At 46.7% G+C, this 21,241-nt stretch overlaps 2 protein-coding genes across 2 annotated transcripts in view; one reads left to right on the forward strand and one right to left on the reverse strand.

Annotated features, from left to right (window-relative positions):
* RUFY3 (RUN and FYVE domain containing 3) overlaps positions 1–95 on the forward strand; it is a 464,645-nt gene extending 464,550 nt beyond the window's left edge. The window contains exon 19 of the transcript XR_013607158.1: positions 24–95. The gene's annotated coding sequence lies outside the window, so the exon portion shown is untranslated. The remainder of the gene's footprint in view (positions 1–23) is intronic.
* The window catches only part of GRSF1 (G-rich RNA sequence binding factor 1), a 324,061-nt gene that overhangs the window by 43,941 nt on the left and 258,879 nt on the right, over positions 1–21,241 (reverse strand). The window contains exon 8 of the mRNA XM_078676404.1: positions 10,220–10,355. Coding sequence (XP_078532530.1) covers positions 10,220–10,355 — 136 coding nt within the window. The remainder of the gene's footprint in view (positions 1–10,219; positions 10,356–21,241) is intronic.

Consider the following 21,241-nt stretch of genomic DNA (forward strand, 5'->3'; position numbering starts at 1 on the left):
TTGGTTATTTGTGTTTTGTTTAGGTTTTTCTTGAATACATATCATGGCTTCCTGACGAAGGCAGATAGCCGAAACGCACATAGCAACTACAAAACTTCTAGCCATGTTAACAATGATGGTATCTTGTTTCTCAAATGTGTCCGTTTTGATCTGATGAATTTTGAAAGTGACTATTGAACCTTACTAACTGTGACGTTTAAACATGTATTAGCACAGAAGTATTACAAATATTGGCCATTGAGATACATTTTGTTTAATAGTATATATGAAATAGAAAAATAAATAGAAAATGTGAATATTGTTTTGTTGTCTATCACAGATAATTGGCTATATGATTTCATATGGTATTGATCACCACATCGTGTCTGTCTAGGTCCATAGTTATGTTCATGTTTCCTAAACACTTTTCTTTCAACTGAACCATGGCGTCCTTTCCTCTCTCTGAAGGCAAAACCAGGCAAAGTCCTCCTTCACTGCAGCTTCTTCTTGTGGAGTCGCAGACTTTGTTCTGCACATGGGAGATGACCCAATCGACACAGCAGTAATGCAATCTTCAGGGCAACCCCCTCTGGAGAACGGGGCTGCTGACTTTACTGCACACATGGGCAACAGCCAATCATTGCAACAGCTGGTTTCTCACACCTTGCGATGGGGATTTACTTGCTAGGATCCCACCCGACAAGACCTTGTTCTCTCCAAGCACTGTACACTTCCGCACAGGGCACAAAGGTCTTGACAAGAAGGCAGGCACTGGTGCTCAAGGACATGTGGTCTTTCATGTCTGGTTTCCCCAGCTGGGAGACTGGCAGACCTTACCCCTCCAGTCCTGGTCACAGGTAGAAGTCTTGCAGAGCTTTCCTTCTAAGTCCATTTCCAGACACAAAATGTGATCTAGTGTTTGAGTCTTTGAAGTTTGTGTTGGAGGCCTGCTTAATTTGAAGTAACCCCTCCTCTGCTCTTCCTCCAGAAAGCAGCCTGTGACAGTAGGACAGACTCCAAAACCTCACAACACAGACCACATGTGTGACTAGAGGTTCACACCTGAATGTCAGGTATAGTGACATGTCTGGTGGTAAGGTGGGCCTCATGCCGGACATAGATAGTAAGATGGCCATGTTCCTGGGCCAAAATACATACTTGGCCCTGAGATAGGCATAGAAAGATCATGGCGATCCTGCCAGGATAAGCTCCTGGACGTCATTGGCCCCCCTAACAAAGATTTTAGATTTGGCAGAGGAAGAGTAGTTAACTTGAAAACCTGTTCCCCTGCAGGTCCTTTCTGGGTGGGCACAGCGGGCAGTGAAATTTTTAGGCAATGCTAATTGTGCATTGTCAAAATTAAGGGATTTGCCTTCCACTGAGGCGGGTACAGTGGCCTAAAGGGGGCTGTTTGTGGAGACTTTCATAAAGGAATCAGGTACATTTGTTGCCACGTTTACGTCCCTTGACAAGGCAGAGGAATCCATGAAAAAGATATTTCACCCCAAAACTTTTGTCCGGCGGCCGTGGCAGAATGTGCTATGCTGGACCCTTCTCCACCCAAAGCCCTTTGAGGTCAAGGATACCGTAAAGTTCAAAGGCAAGACCAGCCCAGGCCCAGGAAATTCTTCCCCTTCCAAGTGAGGCCTGACTACTTGAGGCGCACAAGCCTCCTCCAGAGGGCAATTCTATGGATCTCAAAGGTGACGGAATTGTTGCAGAAAGACACACATGCTACATCTTATCTCAACCAGGGTGACTTCCTCAGCAAATCTTTTAGTCCAGATCGACAGCTTTAGCAGACCTAGCCAAGGAGTCCTGGATGTTTTGCCTGTCCAACAATGTCTCTGTCAGAGCGGAGTATCTTCCAGGAGCCTCCAACGGAATGGCGGATTGGTGCTCAAGGAAAAGAACGCATATGAGCTTGTGGCAAATGGATCGGAAGGTTTTCGTGAAGATAGCGGGGGACCTTTCACGGTAGACCTTTTCTCATCCCGTTTGCATCACCAAATAAAAAGATACTTCATTTGGAAGCCGAACCCTCTGTCGCTACAAGCATAGTTTTAAGTTCTTCTGGAATTTTCCTGGGGTTTTCCAATCCTTCCACCTCACGCTCCAGATCCTCTTCGGAATCCTCTAGGCAACCCTCACCCATTAATCCTTTGGAGACAGATGCCCCTCATGGCGTGGAGGATTACAGGGAAAGATGGAGAGTCCCTGGACTTCCTCAAGAGACTGACAGATGTTGCCACAGCATGGGCTGCAGGTACCACAAAGCATTACAGATCAGCCTGGTCGATATGGGTTTGTTGGTGTGTCCAAAAAAGGTGAGAATTCCTTAGGGTCCGATGTTGTCCATGTAATGAATTTCTTGGTTTTGCTGCCACTGCAAGGCATGGCCTACAGGACGGTGAATACTTTTAGGTCGGCTATTTCCACAGGACATGTTCTGATACAAGGTGAAACAGTAGGAGACCATCCGCTGGTAAGTAAGTTGATGAGAGACATACGTTTGGCTTTATCTCCTGAGCCGAGATATTCCTCCTTATGGTACGTCAAAAAGGTCCTAAATATCTTCAGATCCTGGTAGAGAAACACGTTTTTATCCCGTAAAGAGCTCTTGGGGAAGCTTGCAATGCTGCTCTGCTTAGTCTCCTGCCGCTGGGTCTCAGATGTTCGAGCCCTTTATTTATTTATTTTAAAGGTTTTATATAGCGCTGGCTAGACCCGGAGGTATCAGAGCGCTTTACATGAGCATCAGATCGTAGTTACAGGTTACATCGTTACAAAGGCTACAGAGTTATTAGAGCATGGCAACATAGTTACTTGTAAGGTCAAGATCAACAATAAGCACAAATACGAAAGGGGAAAAGCAAGCAAGGGGAAATATTCAGGGGAGGGGGGAAGGAGCTGGGGAAGTAGATCGGTAATGAAGGCGGGAAAGAGGAGGGGAGGGTGAAGGACATCGCAAGGAAAGAGGAGGGGAAGGGCGACGGGGACACAAACCGGTAGACGAGTCAAATCAACGTCCAAAGTCCAGTAAGCAGTCACGAGTAAGTATTTACTCCGGAGGGAATCACTTTTTACATTTCCCGAAGGACAAAATCTAATTCAAAGGTGGTGTTTTACCCGGCTTTTGATAAATTACTGAAACTATGTGTGGTATGTTGCCAGAAGGCATATGAGAATATGACAGAGGAATTTGGTCCCCCAGGGGAGAGGCAACTCCTAATATCACTCAAGAAATCTTTCAAAACAGTCTCCTCTCCCACCATAGCTCGATGGGTCCGCTGGGTCAAGCAAAAAGCGGGCATAGATGTGTTGCAATATGGAGCTCCCTTGTTTAGAGGGGCCATGACCTCTAAGGCTTTCTCTCTAAGTGCAAGATTGGAATACATACTTAATGCAACAGTTTGGTCTTCAGACTCCATGTTTAAAAGGTTTTACTTTAAGCCTGTTTAAGATATGGTGCCCTTGGTGGTGGATAAGCTTTGAACAAACCTAATCCTCACTTCCAGTCCTAACATAGAATGAAAAATGTCCTAGTATACGTAACAGAAAGTTTCGATTCTATTAAGAGGACACGGAGGCGAGGATTATTCCATGCCAAGGTTTCAGGGAACTCTTCCCCGCCAATTAAATATGAGTTGAGATCAGATGACACTTAGTCGAAGGTGATATTTTCCCATGTAAGGTATAAGTATTATTGTTCTTTTATTTATGGGATTATGGAGTCTGTTCTTATTATAATGTTCCTACAAGTTGATTTTTTAAGAGATGCGTTCATGGATGTAACATAGGTTTGTTATCATGGAATGAAAAAATATGTTTTGGATAGTGGTTTCATTGAGATGTTTGTATTTTAGGGTCCAATACTGCCAAAGGAGAATAAAGAAATTGCTCCTGGGTGCTAATGTTGCATGAAGAAAGAGGGAGCCTGTAGGGAAGTTGTGCATTATGAAGGACAGCCAAGCATGCTGACTTGTTGAGATTCTTTTATTTCCTTTCCCCTTGCTTGTTGGGAAAGGTAGTTTGTTTATGGCATGCTACAGTCTGCTGTAGTAAAAAATAAATAAAAGAAGTTGAGTATAATCCTGAACTCTGTGTCATTAATAGAATTTAAACTTTCCGTTGCATATGTTTTGGACCTGGCCCTTTTTGCAGGATTGTTCCCAAACTATTTGCCTTCTTCCTCCTATTTTTTCTGACCTGTTTTTGTTAGCTTTATGACTCTGGGCACTTGAATGCTGATGACCAGTGCTAAAGTGCAAAGTGCTCCCTGTGTAAATTGTATTGGTGATTATTTTATCAATGATTGGTGTAGGAAGCTGACTCTGTATTTACTATACCAAAGTGAAGTATAGTGTGCACAGAGTCCAGTGGAACCCCAAAGGGAGGCAGAGGTAAAGTTAGATAGCACCTCAGCCTCTATTTGTGGTAGTGTGGTCGAGCAGTAAGCCATTATCAGAGGATAGTGTTAAGCATTTGTTGTACACACTCAGCAAATGAATTCACACACTCAAAGACTGAACTTCAGACCAATTGTTTTTGTATAGAAATATTCTTATAGGTATTTTATTTTCAAGAACCAAGCAAGCCTGGCACAGGTAAGTGATAAGTACTTTGCAGTAAATATACAGTTCTAATACAGTTTGGATTTGTAAAAGTATATGCACTTTGTTTTGACCTACAGTATAGTTTCAGAGAAATGAAATACTTTCTAAATGAAGTACATAGACTTGAATGGGCTTTTCAGTAAAATTACTGGTAAGTAACTTTTGAGATTACTTTTGTTACTCAGAGTAGTACACCTGGATACTACCCTCGGACATTTTCTGCAAACAGGTAAGTAAAATCGTTTTTGTTAGTGCAATTTTAAAGAATTTCTTTAGGTTTTCAAACTGCACACTTACAAACTTTTCCAAGAAAAACAGTCTATGTTATCCTATTGAGGAAAATAGTGTTATTGGTTCGGAGGTAAGTATTTGGTAGTTGACGTTCTGGGGGTAGACTCAGGGGTCCTCCAGGGTCAAGGATATACTATAGTTACACGCTCAGCGGCACTAGGGCGGCAGGGTGCAGAGTGCTGAGGCCCAATGTTATCCAATGGGGGATAGGGGGCCTCCGGTCAGTGGCTGCTGTCAAGCAGGCCACTTGGCTGTGGCAGTAAAGCTCCCGGACTTTAGCTCAGGGCAAATGGGGAAACAAAGAAGCACCAAAGGTGCACCCTCAGCGGTACTAGGGCGGCCAAGTGCAGGGTGCTGTTTCGACGTCGGGCGCCCTGTTGTTTTCAAAGAGGAACCTCCGGTTTGCAAATGCACTGCAGGCTTGGGAACGAAGGTGTTCTGGGTGCTACCACCACTTCGAGAGGCAAGTGGGGAACTTAGGGTTTGGATAGGCACCATCGGTTTGGGCACACAAAGCCGTAGGGCTTCGGGTGCAGGGGTGCCTTTTGGGGTCGGATCGTCTTACCAGCACCTGGTCACGGTTGGGTGGGGGGACCTTCTGAATTTAGGCTCAGGCGTCGGATGGAGGCTTGAGGCAGGTCAGGGGTCGCCGGATCTTGGGTCAGGATCACCGGGGTTACCACCTCGTGGTGTTTGCTCCCTCGATCTCAGGCCGTGGACGGCGGGTGCAGAGTGGGACGGATTTGCGGTGTCCGGCCGGAGCCAGAGGTTGCAGATGAACAAATCCAGTGTTCACGGGAAACAAAGTCTTTGTGGTTGAAGGCAGACAGGTCCTCTGGGGTTTTCGAGGTTGCTGGCTGCAGGACACACCGGGATTTCGCAGGAGCAGGTTCGAGGGGAAGACAGGCCGGTAGGGCTGGGGCCAAGTCAGTGGGCATCTTCCTTTTGTTAGCTGCTGTACGGCTGTTCGGTCCTTCTTCTCGTAGTTCCTGCTCGTCTGAGGAAACAAGGTTCAGTGGTGCCCCTTAATACTAGATGTAGGGGTGTTACAGTTAGGTAAAAGGCAGGGACCAATGGGTCCCTTCCCTGGGGTGGGTACACCCCCTATTATGCCACCCATCCAGTGGGAGGGTGTATGAGCCTGTCTCTGGTTGGCTGAGTCCCCCGCCATCTGCAAGATGGCGGGACTGGGAGTTGTGATTCACCTCGCCTACCCCACCCGAGGGGTGGAGTTGGCAGAGGTGGACACACCTCTCTTCCTCACTTGTATTTCCCACCAGTTCCCCTGCCGAAAGTGGGGGTCAGAACCAGTGGGGACCAGTTGCTGAAAACAGCAAGTGGCCTGGGGAAGATCACAAAGGCGGCAAGCATTTGAAGCTTCCCTTTCGTGAACCCTGCCCATTCTGGGGGATGGGGCTTGGTCCCTCGTCCCAGGATGTGCATTGTTTCAGGCCCCAGAGAGCAGCAGGCACTCGACCCAGTGGTCCAGAAACATGTCCGGTGGTGGCAGCTTAAAGCAGCCACTCAGCCTGGACATTAGTGGTAGGTTAGTTTTCAGGGGGCATCTCTAAGATGCCCTTTGTGTGCATTTTTCATTAAACCCCACACTGGCATCGGTGTGGGTTTAATGTGCTGAGAAGTTTGATACCGAACTTCTCAGTTTTCAGTGTAGCCATTATGGTGCTGTGGAGTTCGTAATGACTAACTCCCAGCACCATATACTCTTAATGGCAGCACTGGCCTTACAATGCCTAAAAATGGACTAGATACTGTAGTGGTACAGGGCTCATGCACCTCTACCCTCACCACTGGTATAGTGCACCCAGCTAGAAGGGTGACTGATCTATGCCAGGGTGTTGGGTTGTAGGCATGACACACAGAGGTGTGTTCCATGTCAACTCTTCACTTTGTTCTCCACCAAAACACACAGCCTGCAAAGGCAGTGTGTTGTGTGTGTGTGTAAGGGTACAGGACCTCTAAGGGTGGCACAATAAGTGCTGCAGCCCTTACAGGCCTTCTCTGGTCACAGTGCCCTGAGTACCTGTGGTACCAATTACCAGGGGCTGACCTGTGGCCAGAGATGCCAATTAGGTTTAGGCTTCAATGCAGTTTTAGGGAAAGAACATAGGCCCTGGGTACCGGATTAGCAGGAGCCCAGGGCACACTCAGTTAAAGCACATCAGCAATTCAGCAAAAAGTGGGGCACTTTCACCCAATTGGCATATTTGATTTACTAGTAAGTCCCTAGCAAAGTGCATCACATCTGCCAAGGCCCTGTAAATCAAATGCTACTAGTGGGCCTGCAGCACTAATTGTGCCAAGCACAAGAACCCTGCAAACATGTCTCGGACCGGCCACTGCAGCGTCTGTGATTGCAGTTTTAAACTGTCATTTCGGCCTGGCCAGTGGACCTACTTCTCAAGTCCAAACCTTCCCATTTACTACATATAATTCACCCCTAAGATAGGCCCAAGGTAGCCCCGTTGGCAGGGTGCACTGTATTTCAAAGTTAGGAAATGTGCTATGGTGTTTTACATGTCCTAATAGTGAAATACTGCTAATTTCGTTTTTTCACTATTGCAAGGACTATCTCTCCCATAGGGGAACATGGGGATTTCCTTGAAATATCTTTTAAGTGTAATTTCCCATTGAGAGCAGATAGAGATTTGGAGTCCCAGAACTTACAATTTTAAAAGACATACTTCAATGAAGTTGTTTTTTATATTGCATGTTTGAAAATGCCACTTTTAGAAAGTGCCCATTTTCTTGCTTAACCATTCTGTGCCTCTGCCTATCGGTCGAATCCATATCTGGGTTGGCTGACAGTTGGGCTCTTGTGCATTCACTCTAGACAGTCACACAAAGGAAGCTGAGGTGTGCCTTGCACATCCTGATGGGCGTTCACCAGGCTGATGGGTCTTCCTGAGCTAGAGTGGTGGGAGGAGTTGTCATTGACACCTGAATAGGGCTATCCCTGTCCTCACACAAGGCTTTCTCCACCTCCCTGTAGTGTGTCTGGAGCCAGGTCATGGAAAGGCAGGGTATTGTAAACTAGAAAGACATTCCTTTGAAGTTTGCCTACTTCAAAGGCAGAAAGGAGTATAAGTATTGGACATCCGACACCCCAGAAGTCAGAACATTTCTGGACTGAGGTCCTGCTGCCAGGAAGAAGAGCTGGATGCTGTAGGAGGGACTGCTACTCAGCCTGCTGCTTGGTTGTGCTGGCCTGCTGCTTGCTCTTCTGTCCTGGGTGTGAAATGCCTGGACTTTGCTTTCTGTATCCTGCTTCCAAGGTTCTCCAAAGGCTATTGTGTACTTGCCTCCAATTAAGAAGTCTCAGGGCGATCAAAAACTTCACCTACTAGTCCTAGGCTGTTCTGCTGAGAGCTCTGACTTGGCAAGTGGTGCCAAATCCAGTTCTGAGCCCTTGGAAGTGTAACCTGGCGAGAAGATCCATGTATTGACTCTCAGCACTCGTTTTCTCGACCCAGCACCTGCCGTGCAGTTAAAGAATCGACGCAGCACCTGTTTTGCAGCTGAAAAATCACCACAGCCCAAGTCCCGAGCACTGTGTCGCCAACGTCCGTAGCACCCCATCCGACTCAGACACAGGCCCTGCTTCACCTCCGAAGAATCGATGCATTGTCTGCTTTGCAGCTGTGAAACCGATGCAACGCCTGCATCGCCGCCTCAGCGCACGTGGATTTTCAACGTATCGTCCCGAGATGCAGTCTCTGCATCAAAGTCGACACGCAGTTAGGATCCGAGGCCGTGTGTCCAGAGAACCGACGCATCACCTCCCCTTCCAGTAAGGGACGACTAATCACCTCCCCTGGGAGTAAGGAACAGACACATCGCTTTGCTTTTCCGGCACTTCACCTCCCCTGCGCCTGTTTTGTCTTTGAATTTTGATGCATCCATTTCAGATAAATATTGCCTATTTTTCTAAACTGGTGTGGACTCATTTTGTAGTGTTTTCATTGTGTTACTAAGTGTGTATGGACAAATGCTTTACACATTGCCTCTGAGATAAGCCTGACTGCTTGTGCAAAGCTACCAAGAGGGTCAGCATGGGATAGCTTAAGTTTATTCGATAGTTTGTGATGTGTTCTTTGATGGAAGGACAAGACCAGACTTTTCTTTTTTTATTTGTTCCTTTCCTTATTTATTGTATCACAAAAATGGTATTTGTATGAATGCAAACCAGCCGACACGTGTTTCGTCAAAAACGGGGTTGACCCGTGACTCTTCATGGCACCATACTTTCGAGAACTGACAGAAGTCCCTCACCGTAACCGGCTTACTGACAAGCCTCAACGATGGGTCAAGCGGATTTGCTTGCCCGTCTGTGACCGACCGTATACTGAACGGCGGCACAATTAACATTCCCTGTTCGAAGGAGCACCTCCTCCGCGCACACGGGAACATTACTCACCGACGCCCGATTAGGACCGGGTTGGAATTATCACCGGTCCGACGATACTGATCTCAGCCTAACTTCAACAGCCCTGAAGAGTCACGGGTCAACCCCGTTTTTGACGAAACACGTGTCCCACACCAGCAGACCGAAACAGATCTGCCCCCCCTCGGCATTCCGACTTAACCCCTAATACAAGGGCGGTCTGCTGAGGGCAGGGACGCAGGCCAATGCTGGGGAAGGTCGTGGAGGTGGAAACGTACGCTCACCAGCCCCCCCAAAAAACAGAATGGTCCTAACTGCCTCTATATGAAGATTGAAAGAGCAGGATGGTCCAGGACAGAATTGCTGTACTTCACGAAAACAAGACTGTCAGCGAGATGTTTTCCCCACCTGGTTTACAAATGTGCCGTGACATGGAGCTATTGTGTTTTTGTGGTTAGTAAATGTCGTGATTATTGAGACTTATTAGCACCGGCATGTACCTTATCACTGCTCACAACGTATTGCTGAGCTGTTTGTTGTTGACTACTCAGTAAAATGGTAACATAAAAAAAAATACATTTTCGACCCCAGTGGCTGAAGGTCCGTTATCGGGCTTCAGATAGAAGCTGGGAGGCAACTAAGATGACAAGTGACAATAACGACCACATCGACCATGCAGGCAAATTCACATATCTACATAAGCCAGCTGTTAACATGCTAATTACACCACTCTCATCTTACTAGTTTTTGATACACAACTAGGATAGACAAGGCTCTTTTGTGTGGGGAAATATTATTGGAATGTACCACTTTGTTCACTCCAAAATGTAACAATTTTGCTACCATGTGATCCAAATCAATTTTAAAAGAGCCACATGATAAACATGTGAAATCACACTCATTTTCAGTTGGGAACAGTATAGCTACTTACGAATGAGTGACCTGTTTTTGACCATTCCGGAAACAGCATCCTCCTGCGTTGCAAACTGCACCATAGCTTCTCCCGTTGACTTTCCGTAGGAGTTGTAATCCATTGTAATCCTCATTGGGGTCAAAGGATGGAAAAACTAAGACGAATGAAAAATATTTTTAGGAAAACCTCAATGTGAAAAGGTTCATCTGCTGCACACAGCCTGTTAATTATCTATTTTTTCCTATGTTATTTGTGCTCTGCGTGCTTGGTGCTTACTCTCCTAGTCCTCCTTATAGAATCAAGCTCTTATAATGTGTACAGCACAACCAATCTGCTGAGGGTCTGAGCTAGTTGTCACAAAATCTACTTATTTAGAGTGCCATCACAAGTACCATTTTTTTTCATTAAAAACACAAGCAAGGTGTTGAGTAGTTACATTAGATCACCCAACTCAACATTAAAAATGGATGGGTCTATGAATAACTAGGGTGTCGTTAAGACTCTTCCATAACTGGAGAGATCGTTGCCACCAGGAATATTTCTATGGTGGGAGCTACGGCAAGTATAAAGCAGACGGCAAAGACATCAAGTGCAACAAACTGGGTGGATTGAAATAATCTTTTTAAGGGATAGCCTAAATAACATAACTTTAGACACATCTCTGAACTAAGACTTTATGCAAGTGCACAGATGAATTCTCTTCAGTACTTGTTTTTACTGACTAAAGACCATTCCACAAGAATAGAATGTATCAGTGTGCAGTCACTTTTTACCCTCAAATTAGTCCCTGTTCGAAGGCACGATCTCTGATTTAGGGTTGTTGGCTTAGGTCTTGTAAAGCCCTAGAATACAATAAAATGACTCCATAATAGAGAAAATGTATAAAAGAGATAACAGAAGATGTTTTCCACCATTCAATCACTTTTTTGGAATGAAGCCTATAATAATTATTATTAACACATTCATGCAAACCATTTTGAAATAAATAAATAAGAGCTTAAATACCGGCATGCGTGACGTGCCCCATTATCTCTCCAGCTAATGGAAACAGATTACAATAAAGTGTAAACATGTTTGTTGTATGGCAAATCACGCTTTTGGTGCCTTGGCAGGAGTGGTATTGCATAAGAGCATGCCTCGGACATGAAAAAGCCATTCTTGGATAGAGTCTAACCAGACCTTATAAAGAAGATTGAGTTGGCCTTCATATGCAATGCTGCCTCTTCTTTCCACCAGATAGTGGCAGGACCAATTGATCTATCAATGGCAAGACTAACTTAACGAACGGTCTTTCAAGCGCCCTAGAGCAAATACCAGGATGGGCTGCGAATGAGGAATGTATCCTTTTCTTGGTCACTAGTCTGTGCATTGAATCTTAGGTGTGGATGTTCGGTTTATCAGGCATGCTCGTTCTGGTGGACATTCTATCCTTAATCCTTTAGGAGGCTGCTTTTTTAATAATGCATAGAAAATATTTATGAAGAGGACTATCCACTTGGAAAAGGTCCTCGTCTGCCTTTTGCCCCAGAAAACCCCACAAAGATTTGATTGTCCACCCGATACTCTGATATGATCAATGTAAAAAAACGAGCACTCTTTGGGGGCCCAAGAGTTTAAGTCTCTCCTCCTCTTTCAATGGATGAGGCGGGGCAAAGAAAGTCAGACGAGTGATGGATTGTCAGACATGAAAGGGAGTCAGTCAATAAGTCTTTATTTCGAATAAAAAAATTCATAAAAGACACAGATAAAAACATTTCCAGTAAACAACATTGTACAAAAAAACCCCCATTACATTAAAATTGATGTGTAACGTTAAGATTAAAAAAACAGTTTACAGATTCTTTCCTCGGATAAGCCACATCCAACCCAAGAATTTTGCTACACAAATCACAGATTTAGCAGTGCGTAGGTCTCTTAATTTGAGAAGGGCTGTGTGGCTACCCCCACAATTTAAAGATTTACAAATTGGTCTCAACCATTTAAGTCTGGGCTGTCGATATACAGGACATGCAAAAAACACATGGCCCAGACTTTCTGTGTGATCAGGACAAAAGGGGCATTTATCGCTAGAATTCAATGCCCACTTAGCAGTAAATGACTTGATCGGTAAGGTTCCCACTCGGAACTGATGATATAGCTTACGATCAAGCGTCTTACAGATCAGGTCCCAGTATGGTTCCAGAAAAGGGGATAATTTGTGCATGAGAAACTGACCAGTTAAGTTGTTGGCAGCTGAGAGGGAGACCAGAGCGGATTTTTTAGCGGCCCAGAAAAGCTCCTTGAATTCAGCTTTTGATGGGAAGTTTGAGCTTTCGGGGTGTAGCCATAGCTCTGGGAGGCCCATCAGATACAGTATACGCTTTACCTCTCTAAACCAAGGGATTTTCTGAGCACCCCACAATGCTCTGACTTCACCAAGTTCTTTAGTAAATAAGCTAAGTTCTTCGGTCGTCCAAAGGCGACGCCAAAGAGCGACAAGGCGATACTGGGCCATCTCTCCCAGCGGTTTACATCCTAAATCTAAAAGCAGGGGGGTAATGGGGGAAGATTGGGGGAGACCCACTAACATCCTAAGAAACTTGTTCTGAGCATTCGTGAGGGCAGACAGACCTATGTACCCCCAAATGTCCGCGCCATACAGAGTAGCTGTATTCACTTTCGCATCGTATATTTTTAAAACAGGTGTAATACGTTTAGTTAGTGATTTTTTCTGTTCCTTTATCAGGCATCCAGAAAGGCGAATAAACCTAAGGGCCATCACCTCCAGCTGGGGTTTCCAAGAGAGTTGATGGTCTAAGGTTACGCCCAAATAGGACATCACTTTGACTTGTTCTATCGGGACGCCCTCTAGAGAGAATGAGCTGGTGATGGGCTTGTTTTTGTTAAAAATCATAAATTTAGTTTTGTCTGTATTAATTTGGAGGTCATTTTGTGTGCAGAACTCAGAAAATCGGTTTAAGGCCGCCTGCAGGCCACTACGGGTCCTTGAAAGGAGCAGGGTGTCGTCAGCGAATATTAGCAGAGGATATTTTGTGTTTCCCAGGGTGGGTGCGTCGGTGTGGATTCCGTTGAAAAAAGCAACCACCCGGTTGATAAACAGCAGAAACAATGTAGGGGCTAGCACGCAGCCCTGCCGGACTCCTCGTTCTACAGGGAAGCTAGCGGTCACCTGACCCTGGTTGCCCCATCTTACACGCGCGAAGTTTTCCTCATGAAGGCGTTTCACCAGGTCTAAAAGGTCTAGGGGAAAATCCATGTTTTTTAGGGCATCCCAAAGTTTAGCCCTGGGAACCATATCAAAAGCCGACCGAAGGTCGACAAAGGCCGCATATATGACCCCCCCGCCCAAAAAGACCACCTTCCAATATAGCATGGTTAGCCGAAACACCTGGTCTAGTGTACTGGTGCCTGACCTAAACCCTGCCTGCAGGGGGGAGAGTATGTTGTTTTGCTCAATCCACCCCTGTATTCTAGCTAGGGCCATTCGTGCTATCACTTTTTGGATTGTGTCGATCAGGCTGATTGGACGGTAATTTTTTGGTAAGGATCGATCCCCCTTTTTAAAAAACGGTATTATTTCAGCCCCTTTCCAAGACTGCGGTATTTTTTCCCCGGCTGCTATCGAATTAGCTAAGATAGTGATATAGGGGACCCACAAATCTAAGTTTAATTTGAAAAGGTCCGCTGGTACAGCGTCGATCCCTGGGGCTTTCCCGGACTGAATGGAGCCTAAGGCATGTTTGGTGTCAGAACAGCTAAAAACAAGTCTATTCTCGTATGGTATTGGTTGGGTTCCTGGTGAGTGCACCTCAGCCGACTGGGGAACGTTCTGGATGGCAAATTGAGCAGAAAAGAATTTCACCCATTCTACCGCAGAAACATAATTTTCAGGGGATGATGTATCCGAACCCCTGCCTCGCCTGACTATCTCCCAGAATCTGATTTGGTTGGAAGACTCACATGCATGAAGGTCATGCCAATATGAGTCTTCCCAATCCCTTTTTGCTTCCCAAATGGTACGCTTATAGATCTGTCTCGCTGTTCTAATGGCAGGGGAGTTCCTGGATTTAACTGCAGCAATAAGTGTACTGTGGGCTTCCCTGCAGTTTTTATTATACCAGCCCCTGCTTTGCTTAGCCTTCAGTTTCCGACATGGTCTGGTAAGGAGATCTTTAATTGCCTCAAAGCATGCCTCGTGAAGGTCAACATTATTAGTCGTGGGCAGGTCGCTGGGTGGAGGTAACAACATCCTTTCTTTGGTGTTAAGAGCCAATTCTTCTATCTGGTTGACAAGCTCAGGGTCAGCCATCACCATGGACCATTTGACCCGTCTTCTGTTAGCACATAAGACAAGGTCAGATGTGATACAGTCTGATTCTTCCTGCGGTGGCGCTATCCCTGGGACCCTAAGTGCCAAAGAGAGGGGGTTGTGATCACTCTCCGGCCTGCTATCTATAATCATGTCAGCCATGGATGCCCAAGATTCGATGTTAATAAGTATGTAATCAATGCGACTTGCGCAAGACCCATTATCGAATGTTGGCTTCCCCTCCTTATCAGATGGGCTGCGACCATTAATGGCTCGGAGTCCCCATTCCAGACACAGCCCAAGCCAATGGAAAGCAGCCTCCGTTCCCCTGATAGCCTTAGTAATTGTTAACGGGGGGATGTTCCATGCAGAGTCCTCGTCTAAGCCAACATCTTCGGCAAGGTTCATGATAGGCTCAAATGAGCAATTCAAGTCCCCTGCCACTATGGTGAGTTGGTCCCTTTTGTGTTCATTCAAGAGGGCTTCCAGGTCATTAAGTATCGGTTGCTTCTTGCCACCCTGGCAGCCTCTAGCGTAAATATTAATGAGGAGTATTTCTTTGCAGTTTGCCTTTCTTAAGGAGATGCAAAGCATGTCAGGATTTGTCCCTGCTATTTCTCTAATATTAAAACCCAAGCTAATTTTTATCCAAATGCAAAGGCCACCCGACGCCCTGCCCTTCATGCCCTGGGTAGCCGGTTTATAGAAGTTAAGATAGCCTAGTCTATAGAGTGGGGCTACTGACCAAGTTTCTTGGAAAAAAATGACATCGTGGGAGGAAATATAATCGACCCAGTCATCATTGTCCAAGCGACCCTTAAGACCCGCAATGTTCCAGGATATAATTTTAAGTTGACTATCTGGGCTATCAGTACTAGGGGAAACAAGGTGGGCCGGGGTTTCTATATCTGCTTGGTAAGAGTAGTGGTCAGTGGGAACACATGTTAGTTTGGGTAGAGGCGACGTTTGGCAGCCTGTACTATCGGCTCTTGTGGAGTTCATGCTAGAGATTGTCAGCTCCCCTTTAATATTTGCCCCCCCGAGTCAGTCAACCTCCTCCAGGCAGCCAAACATGTTAGACGTGGGAACTTCCTGCCACCAACTGTTCTGATTTGGTCCCGCATACCTATAACCCCTATTTCTGGACTTTTGGATTGTTGACCAAGTCCCCCCTGTCCTATCCAAGATTCTAGGGGGATAAAAGAAGGTGAGGGGTCTAATAACAACTGACTGGTCATTTATACAAGGGGACCATGAACAGAGATGGTGTGCAGTATTAGGATCAGCAAATGTCACCACTATACAATCGCCCAAGATGGATTTATGGCTCGGTCCAATCCACGGTACTCTACGGACCATTAGAACCCGGCTTCTTAGATGGCTAGGGAGTTGTCTATTTGTATTTGTATTTAGCCAGTGTATGACCTTGTTTTTGAGGGACCAATGATCCTCTTTTGTTAATGGGTCAAGGGTCGGTACACCGGCTAAGACAGCAACATATGGACTAGCTTCCGGAGGTAAATCTATGTAACCCCCACGGAAGTTTGGTCTACTAGGTTCAAGGGGTGGCTGAGCATTGGGGGCTGACTGAATACTTTGCCGATCTGCTGGAGGTTTGGGTTTTGGTCCTGCAGTATGTGAATTAGCCCCTGCTCGAGGCGCACTGGGCTTGGATTTGGGCGGTACAGGGGGCACATTGGTGGGGCCTGCTTTTACAATTGGGATGATGGGGATGCCATTCCCTATTAAAGTTCGTGGTTTGGGTACAGGTTTGGGTCGTTCAATATGAACAGCCGATGTATCTACTTCTAGACATTGTGATGGTGAGCCCCCCCCCTGTGAGAGTCTAGCCTCCATTTGCTTGAGGCTGAGGCTCGCCAGTGTTACTAATGTCTTGTCCATCTCAAGTAGATGGTTTTCTATTCTGGTAAGTTTGAGTTCCAAGGGGGTGAGTAATTTCTTAAGAGTGGCCCAAACAGTGCGTATAAATACCTCGTCATCCCCATTGTCCCTCTGCGCCCCACCCAAACTTCCCTCCCTTGACCCCTCTACGCACAAGCCAGGGGATGCTGCCACCTTAGTGACATTCGAAGCTCCATCCGGAGCATGGTTGGTGGCACAAGCAAGGCTATCAGTGTGGGTGTTATCGTTTAATTCACCATGTGCTGAGGGAGACAAAGGGCGTCGGCAATTAAAGAACTTGGCTCTCGCAATTTTTGCCTTCTTACGAGCAAAGGCGGTTCTGGCCAAGCTCTTTTTTTGCCGTAGCGCCCTTTTATTCGCAATGGTGTTGGCCCTTGTTGCAACCCTAGGTGATTTGCTCCTCGCCTTTGAGCTTGTGCTGGCTACAGGTTTAACTGGCACTGCCTCCTCCGCTGGGTCAGATGGAGGTTCCCCAACCAGGTCACTTAAAGGCTGAGAGGGGCAATGATGTATGTCAGCTGTAATTAGCAAGGGGCGAGGGCCTGTTGGCCTCTCAGGGGTAAGTGCTAGGGCAAGGTTCCCAAGTGACGATTTTTTCGAGGAAGCAATATTAAGAGATAATTTACGGGCAGCATCAAGTTCCAGAGAGACTCTATGTTGCATTTTGTTAATTTCGTGATCAATCGCCTTGTTAGTCTTAAATAAAAAGTCATCCAAAGTCCCACTAGATCCACCAAGGCCCCTTGCGGTTTTGCTTCGTGTGGTTCGTGAGCACATGATGGGCAATGTGGGGCTTGTCGTAGAATAAAGGTGACAGACTCACGTGCAATGGCTAATCGTGGGGCCAAATAACGTGGCCCAGCCCAGGCCTCTCAGGCCTAGAACGGCCTAAAACGGTCCTGCCCTTGTCCCGGGCTTCTCCCGGTCGCTCCCGCTCGCTCCCGCGAAGCGGTGATCCTGCACTCCTTAAGAGGCTGCAGCTATGTGATAGGCGGGGGGGGGCGTGGCCAGCGGGGAGAGCAGCCCAGGTGTTGCTAGTTGGGCGCGCAGGGGCTCCTGGTCGCTGGAGTCCCCTGCTTAGCTCGCAGCCCCGCTGGTTCTCTTACCTACCCCCGCGTTCCTCCTTAGCTCCTCTGGGCAGTCCTTAGGCAAGCGACGACGCGCTGCGGGACCCGCGAAGCGGGTCCGGCGAGTCGTAGGGGTGAAAGCAGGTCCGCTGGGCAGCTGGTGCAACACGCTCCTCCGTCAGGCAGCAAGGTACGATAAAAGGTGTCCCACAAGCACAGGGGCAGCAACAGCTTTTGGCTCCGTTGGCGGGGGGCGTGGCCAGCGGGGAGAGCAGCCCAGGTGTTGCTAGTTGGGCGCGCAGGGGCTCCTGGTCGCTGGAGTCCCCTGCTTAGCTCGCAGCCCCGCTGGTTCTCTTACCTACCCCCGCGTTCCTCCTTAGCTCCTCTGGGCAGTCCTTAGGCAAGCGACGACGCGCTGCGGGACCCGCGAAGCGGGTCCGGCGAGTCGTAGGGGTGAAAGCAGGTCTGCTGGGCAGCTGGTGCAACACGCTCCTCCGTCAGGCAGCAAGGTACGATAAAAGGTGTCCCCTCATGAAAGGGAGTCACAACTTTTGGTAGAAAGGCCACTTAAGTCCTTTATCACCAGGTTGTCCAGAAGGAAGGTCATGTAGGGCAGCCAGATTGATAAGGCTTGAAGCTCACTCTTGTGACAAGCTAAAAAGTGATTATGGTAAGGAAGACCATCTTCATTGTCAATGGACGTATGTCAATGGACGTATGCAGCTGCTGTACAATTGCTCAAATGGGGTAAAGATAATGAAAGTAAGGACCAAATTAGGGTCCCACTCTGGCATTACGAAAGATTTAGGAGAAAACATGTTGACCAAACCTTTGAAAAAAAAAAAAAGGTATCTCAATGAGTAGGCTGAATAAACACGATTTATCCGGTAAGAGCGAAAAGGCGGAATAGGCCAACAGATAACCTTTAACAGTTCCCAATGCAAGATCTTGCTTGGCCAAAGACAAGACAACAGTAACATCTGAAAGTTTAGCCTGCTACAGGTCCATGCTGCAGGTGCCAGAGCGAGCCACATACTTGCCCCTGCGCCAGACTTAAGCAGGTTTGGTAGAATGATGCCTGGCCACCAGGCACCACTTTGGTAGGTAGATTGAATGCAGTCAACTGCTGTTACTCAATCTCCACACATGAAGATGTCTATTGCAGAGGCCTGGCACAGCACTCTGCCCCGATGCTGTGACAGAAAAACCTCCCTAAGCAGCACGCTGCTCAGAGGACAGATGATCATGCCCAGAAGTTCAGGGTTTCACCCTCTGCTAGCCCAGTCTGCAGCCACTAGGATGACTAGGGTCTGGTCGTTCCTGGTCTTATTCAGAATCCAGGATAGGAGAGGTAGCCGCTGGAAGGTAGAATGGAGTCCCGTGCTCCACTCTAGGCAGAATGCATACCCCAGAAAAAGCCTTATTTGTGAACTCCAGTGTGCCGAAGGTTTGACACACTGGATTTTCGGTGGTGGCCAAGAAATCGAGCCAAGGTTCTCCAGCTTGCTCGAAAATGACCTGCGCCACCTCTGCCTGTAGCTAGGTGCTACTGGCTGAGTTTGTCTACCCTGGCATTTAAAGATAACACTAGGTGGTGTAAGATCAGTGCAATGCACCAACAATTCAGCCAGGTCCAAAAGAGCAAAAGCTCCAGTCACAGAACACAGGACCCTACTCAGACTTGCTTGCTGCAATACCACATGTTGATGGTGTTGTCCGTGAGGACCTAAACCAGCCTCCTATTAAGGGACGGTAGGAAGGCTTTTAACACCGAAAGAACAACCCACAACTCTGGCAGGTTTAGCAGGCATAGATGGAGCAGAGGGTACACTCAAGCAGTAATACAACTAAATACCTAAAATGATCAGGAGGGAGACCACAGGGCACCTTAACGTCCGCGAGACTTCTTAGAATGAGACTAGCAAGGCTTGAACGAGCAAAGCTTGGACTTCTTGTGTTTTGCCTTGAAATTAGACGTACCCGAAGACTTGGACCCCCCAACCACAATTTGTTGAAGGAGCAGCCCTGAGAGAAGGAACAGGTCCATGTCCCGGACTTGGAACAGGAATGGCCCAGACACTACTTCCTGTGGTGATCGACAAAGTATAACTTGGCTTAGATTTCCTGCATTGCCTTGAGTAAATCGGGGCACACTCTGCATACGACTTGGTGTTGTGGCCCAAACCCCAGAGACATAGCTTGTGGAGATCTGTCAGAGACTTTTGTTTGAGTCAGTCCCTACAAGGATAAAACCCTGTAGTTTTAGAAGAGGCCATGTTACCTTGCACAAGATATTTTTGAGAGAAAAATGAAGGTCAATTGACATGGAAAAAAGAGGAGCTGGTTTCGGATCCACATATAAAGACATGTAAAGAGAGGAAATTATGTATGCGTGTCGGGGTGGCATCTACATGCACCTCCATCTGTCACTCCCGAGGCAGAGAGTAGTCAACAAAGAGCAACACAACGCCACCTACCGGCACACAGGGACTATGCTGAAAATGTTCCAGATCCAGTATGGCAACTGCAGATATTCTAAAGGTCAGAAATCTGCAGTTTGAAGTATCGGTTACAAACAGAGCTAAAGGCCCCAATTGTCAGAACTGTATAAGGTAATCGAATTTCACTCTAAATAACCAATAAACTAAAGAGTTCAGATTTTACCATGGCCCATGTCCTGCTATCTGATTCACCCTGTTCAGCTGCATAACGCATATGTTTAGGCTCTGCAAATGACATTTATAAGCTGTTTAAGGAATATGCTACTTACCAGTATGCATCTGTTCTTGGCATGTAGAGCTGCAGAGTTGTACACTTAGCAATAGATCGCCACCTGGTGTTGGGCTCGGATGATTGCAGGTTGTTGTCTTCTTGGAAGAAGTCTTTCTAGTCACGAGATCGGTGACTCCTCCCTTGGAAAATACTGCGCATGGTCATCGACTCCATCCTCAGATTGTTTTTTGCCATGATGGGAAATGATGGAGTTAGTAGAAGTAAAGAGAAAGGATGTCCATGCGTGTGCATCTAAGTAAGATATGTACTGGAACAGATACAAGTCCCGAGGAGGCTGGAGGGCGTGTACAACTCTGCAGCTCTACATGCCAAGAACAGATGCATACTGGTAAGTAGCATATTCCGTTCGAGGCATATGAGCTGCAGATTGTACACTTAGCAACGATTGTGCTGCAGTGTCTCCCCTATCGGTGGTCGCTTGTATCCGTTGCAGCATACTGAAATAGAATTTTAAGGATAGCTTGGCCTACTGCAGCTTGCTGCTTGGCTTGCACATCAACACAATAGTGTTTAGTGAAGGTGTGTATTGTAGACCATGTTGCTGCCTTGCATATGTCCTCTAGTGGTATGTTTCCTAAGAAAGCCATAGAGGCTCCTAGTTTGCGAGTGGAGTGCGCTTTAGGAGGAACTGTTAGTGTACGTTTAGCTTTTTTATACCATATCTGAATACACTTTACAATCCATCTGGCAATTCCTCCTTTAGAGATGAAATTGCCTTTGTGTGGGGGAGAGAAAGATACAAACAGTTGTTTTGTCTTTCTGAAGGATTTAGTCCCGTCTGTGTAGTATAATAGAGCTCTTCTAACATCTAAGGTGTGTAAAGCCCTTCCTGCAACAGAGTCAGTTTTTTGAAAAAACACTGGTAACTCTACTGATTGGTTAAGATGAAAAGGAGTAATAACTTTTGGCAGGAATTTTGGATTGGGTCTAAGAACCACTTTTTTAGGG

Source organism: Lissotriton helveticus, chromosome 2_1 (genome assembly GCF_964261635.1).
Source record: "Lissotriton helveticus chromosome 2_1, aLisHel1.1, whole genome shotgun sequence".
NCBI classification, from domain to species: Eukaryota; Metazoa; Chordata; class Amphibia; order Caudata; family Salamandridae; genus Lissotriton; species Lissotriton helveticus.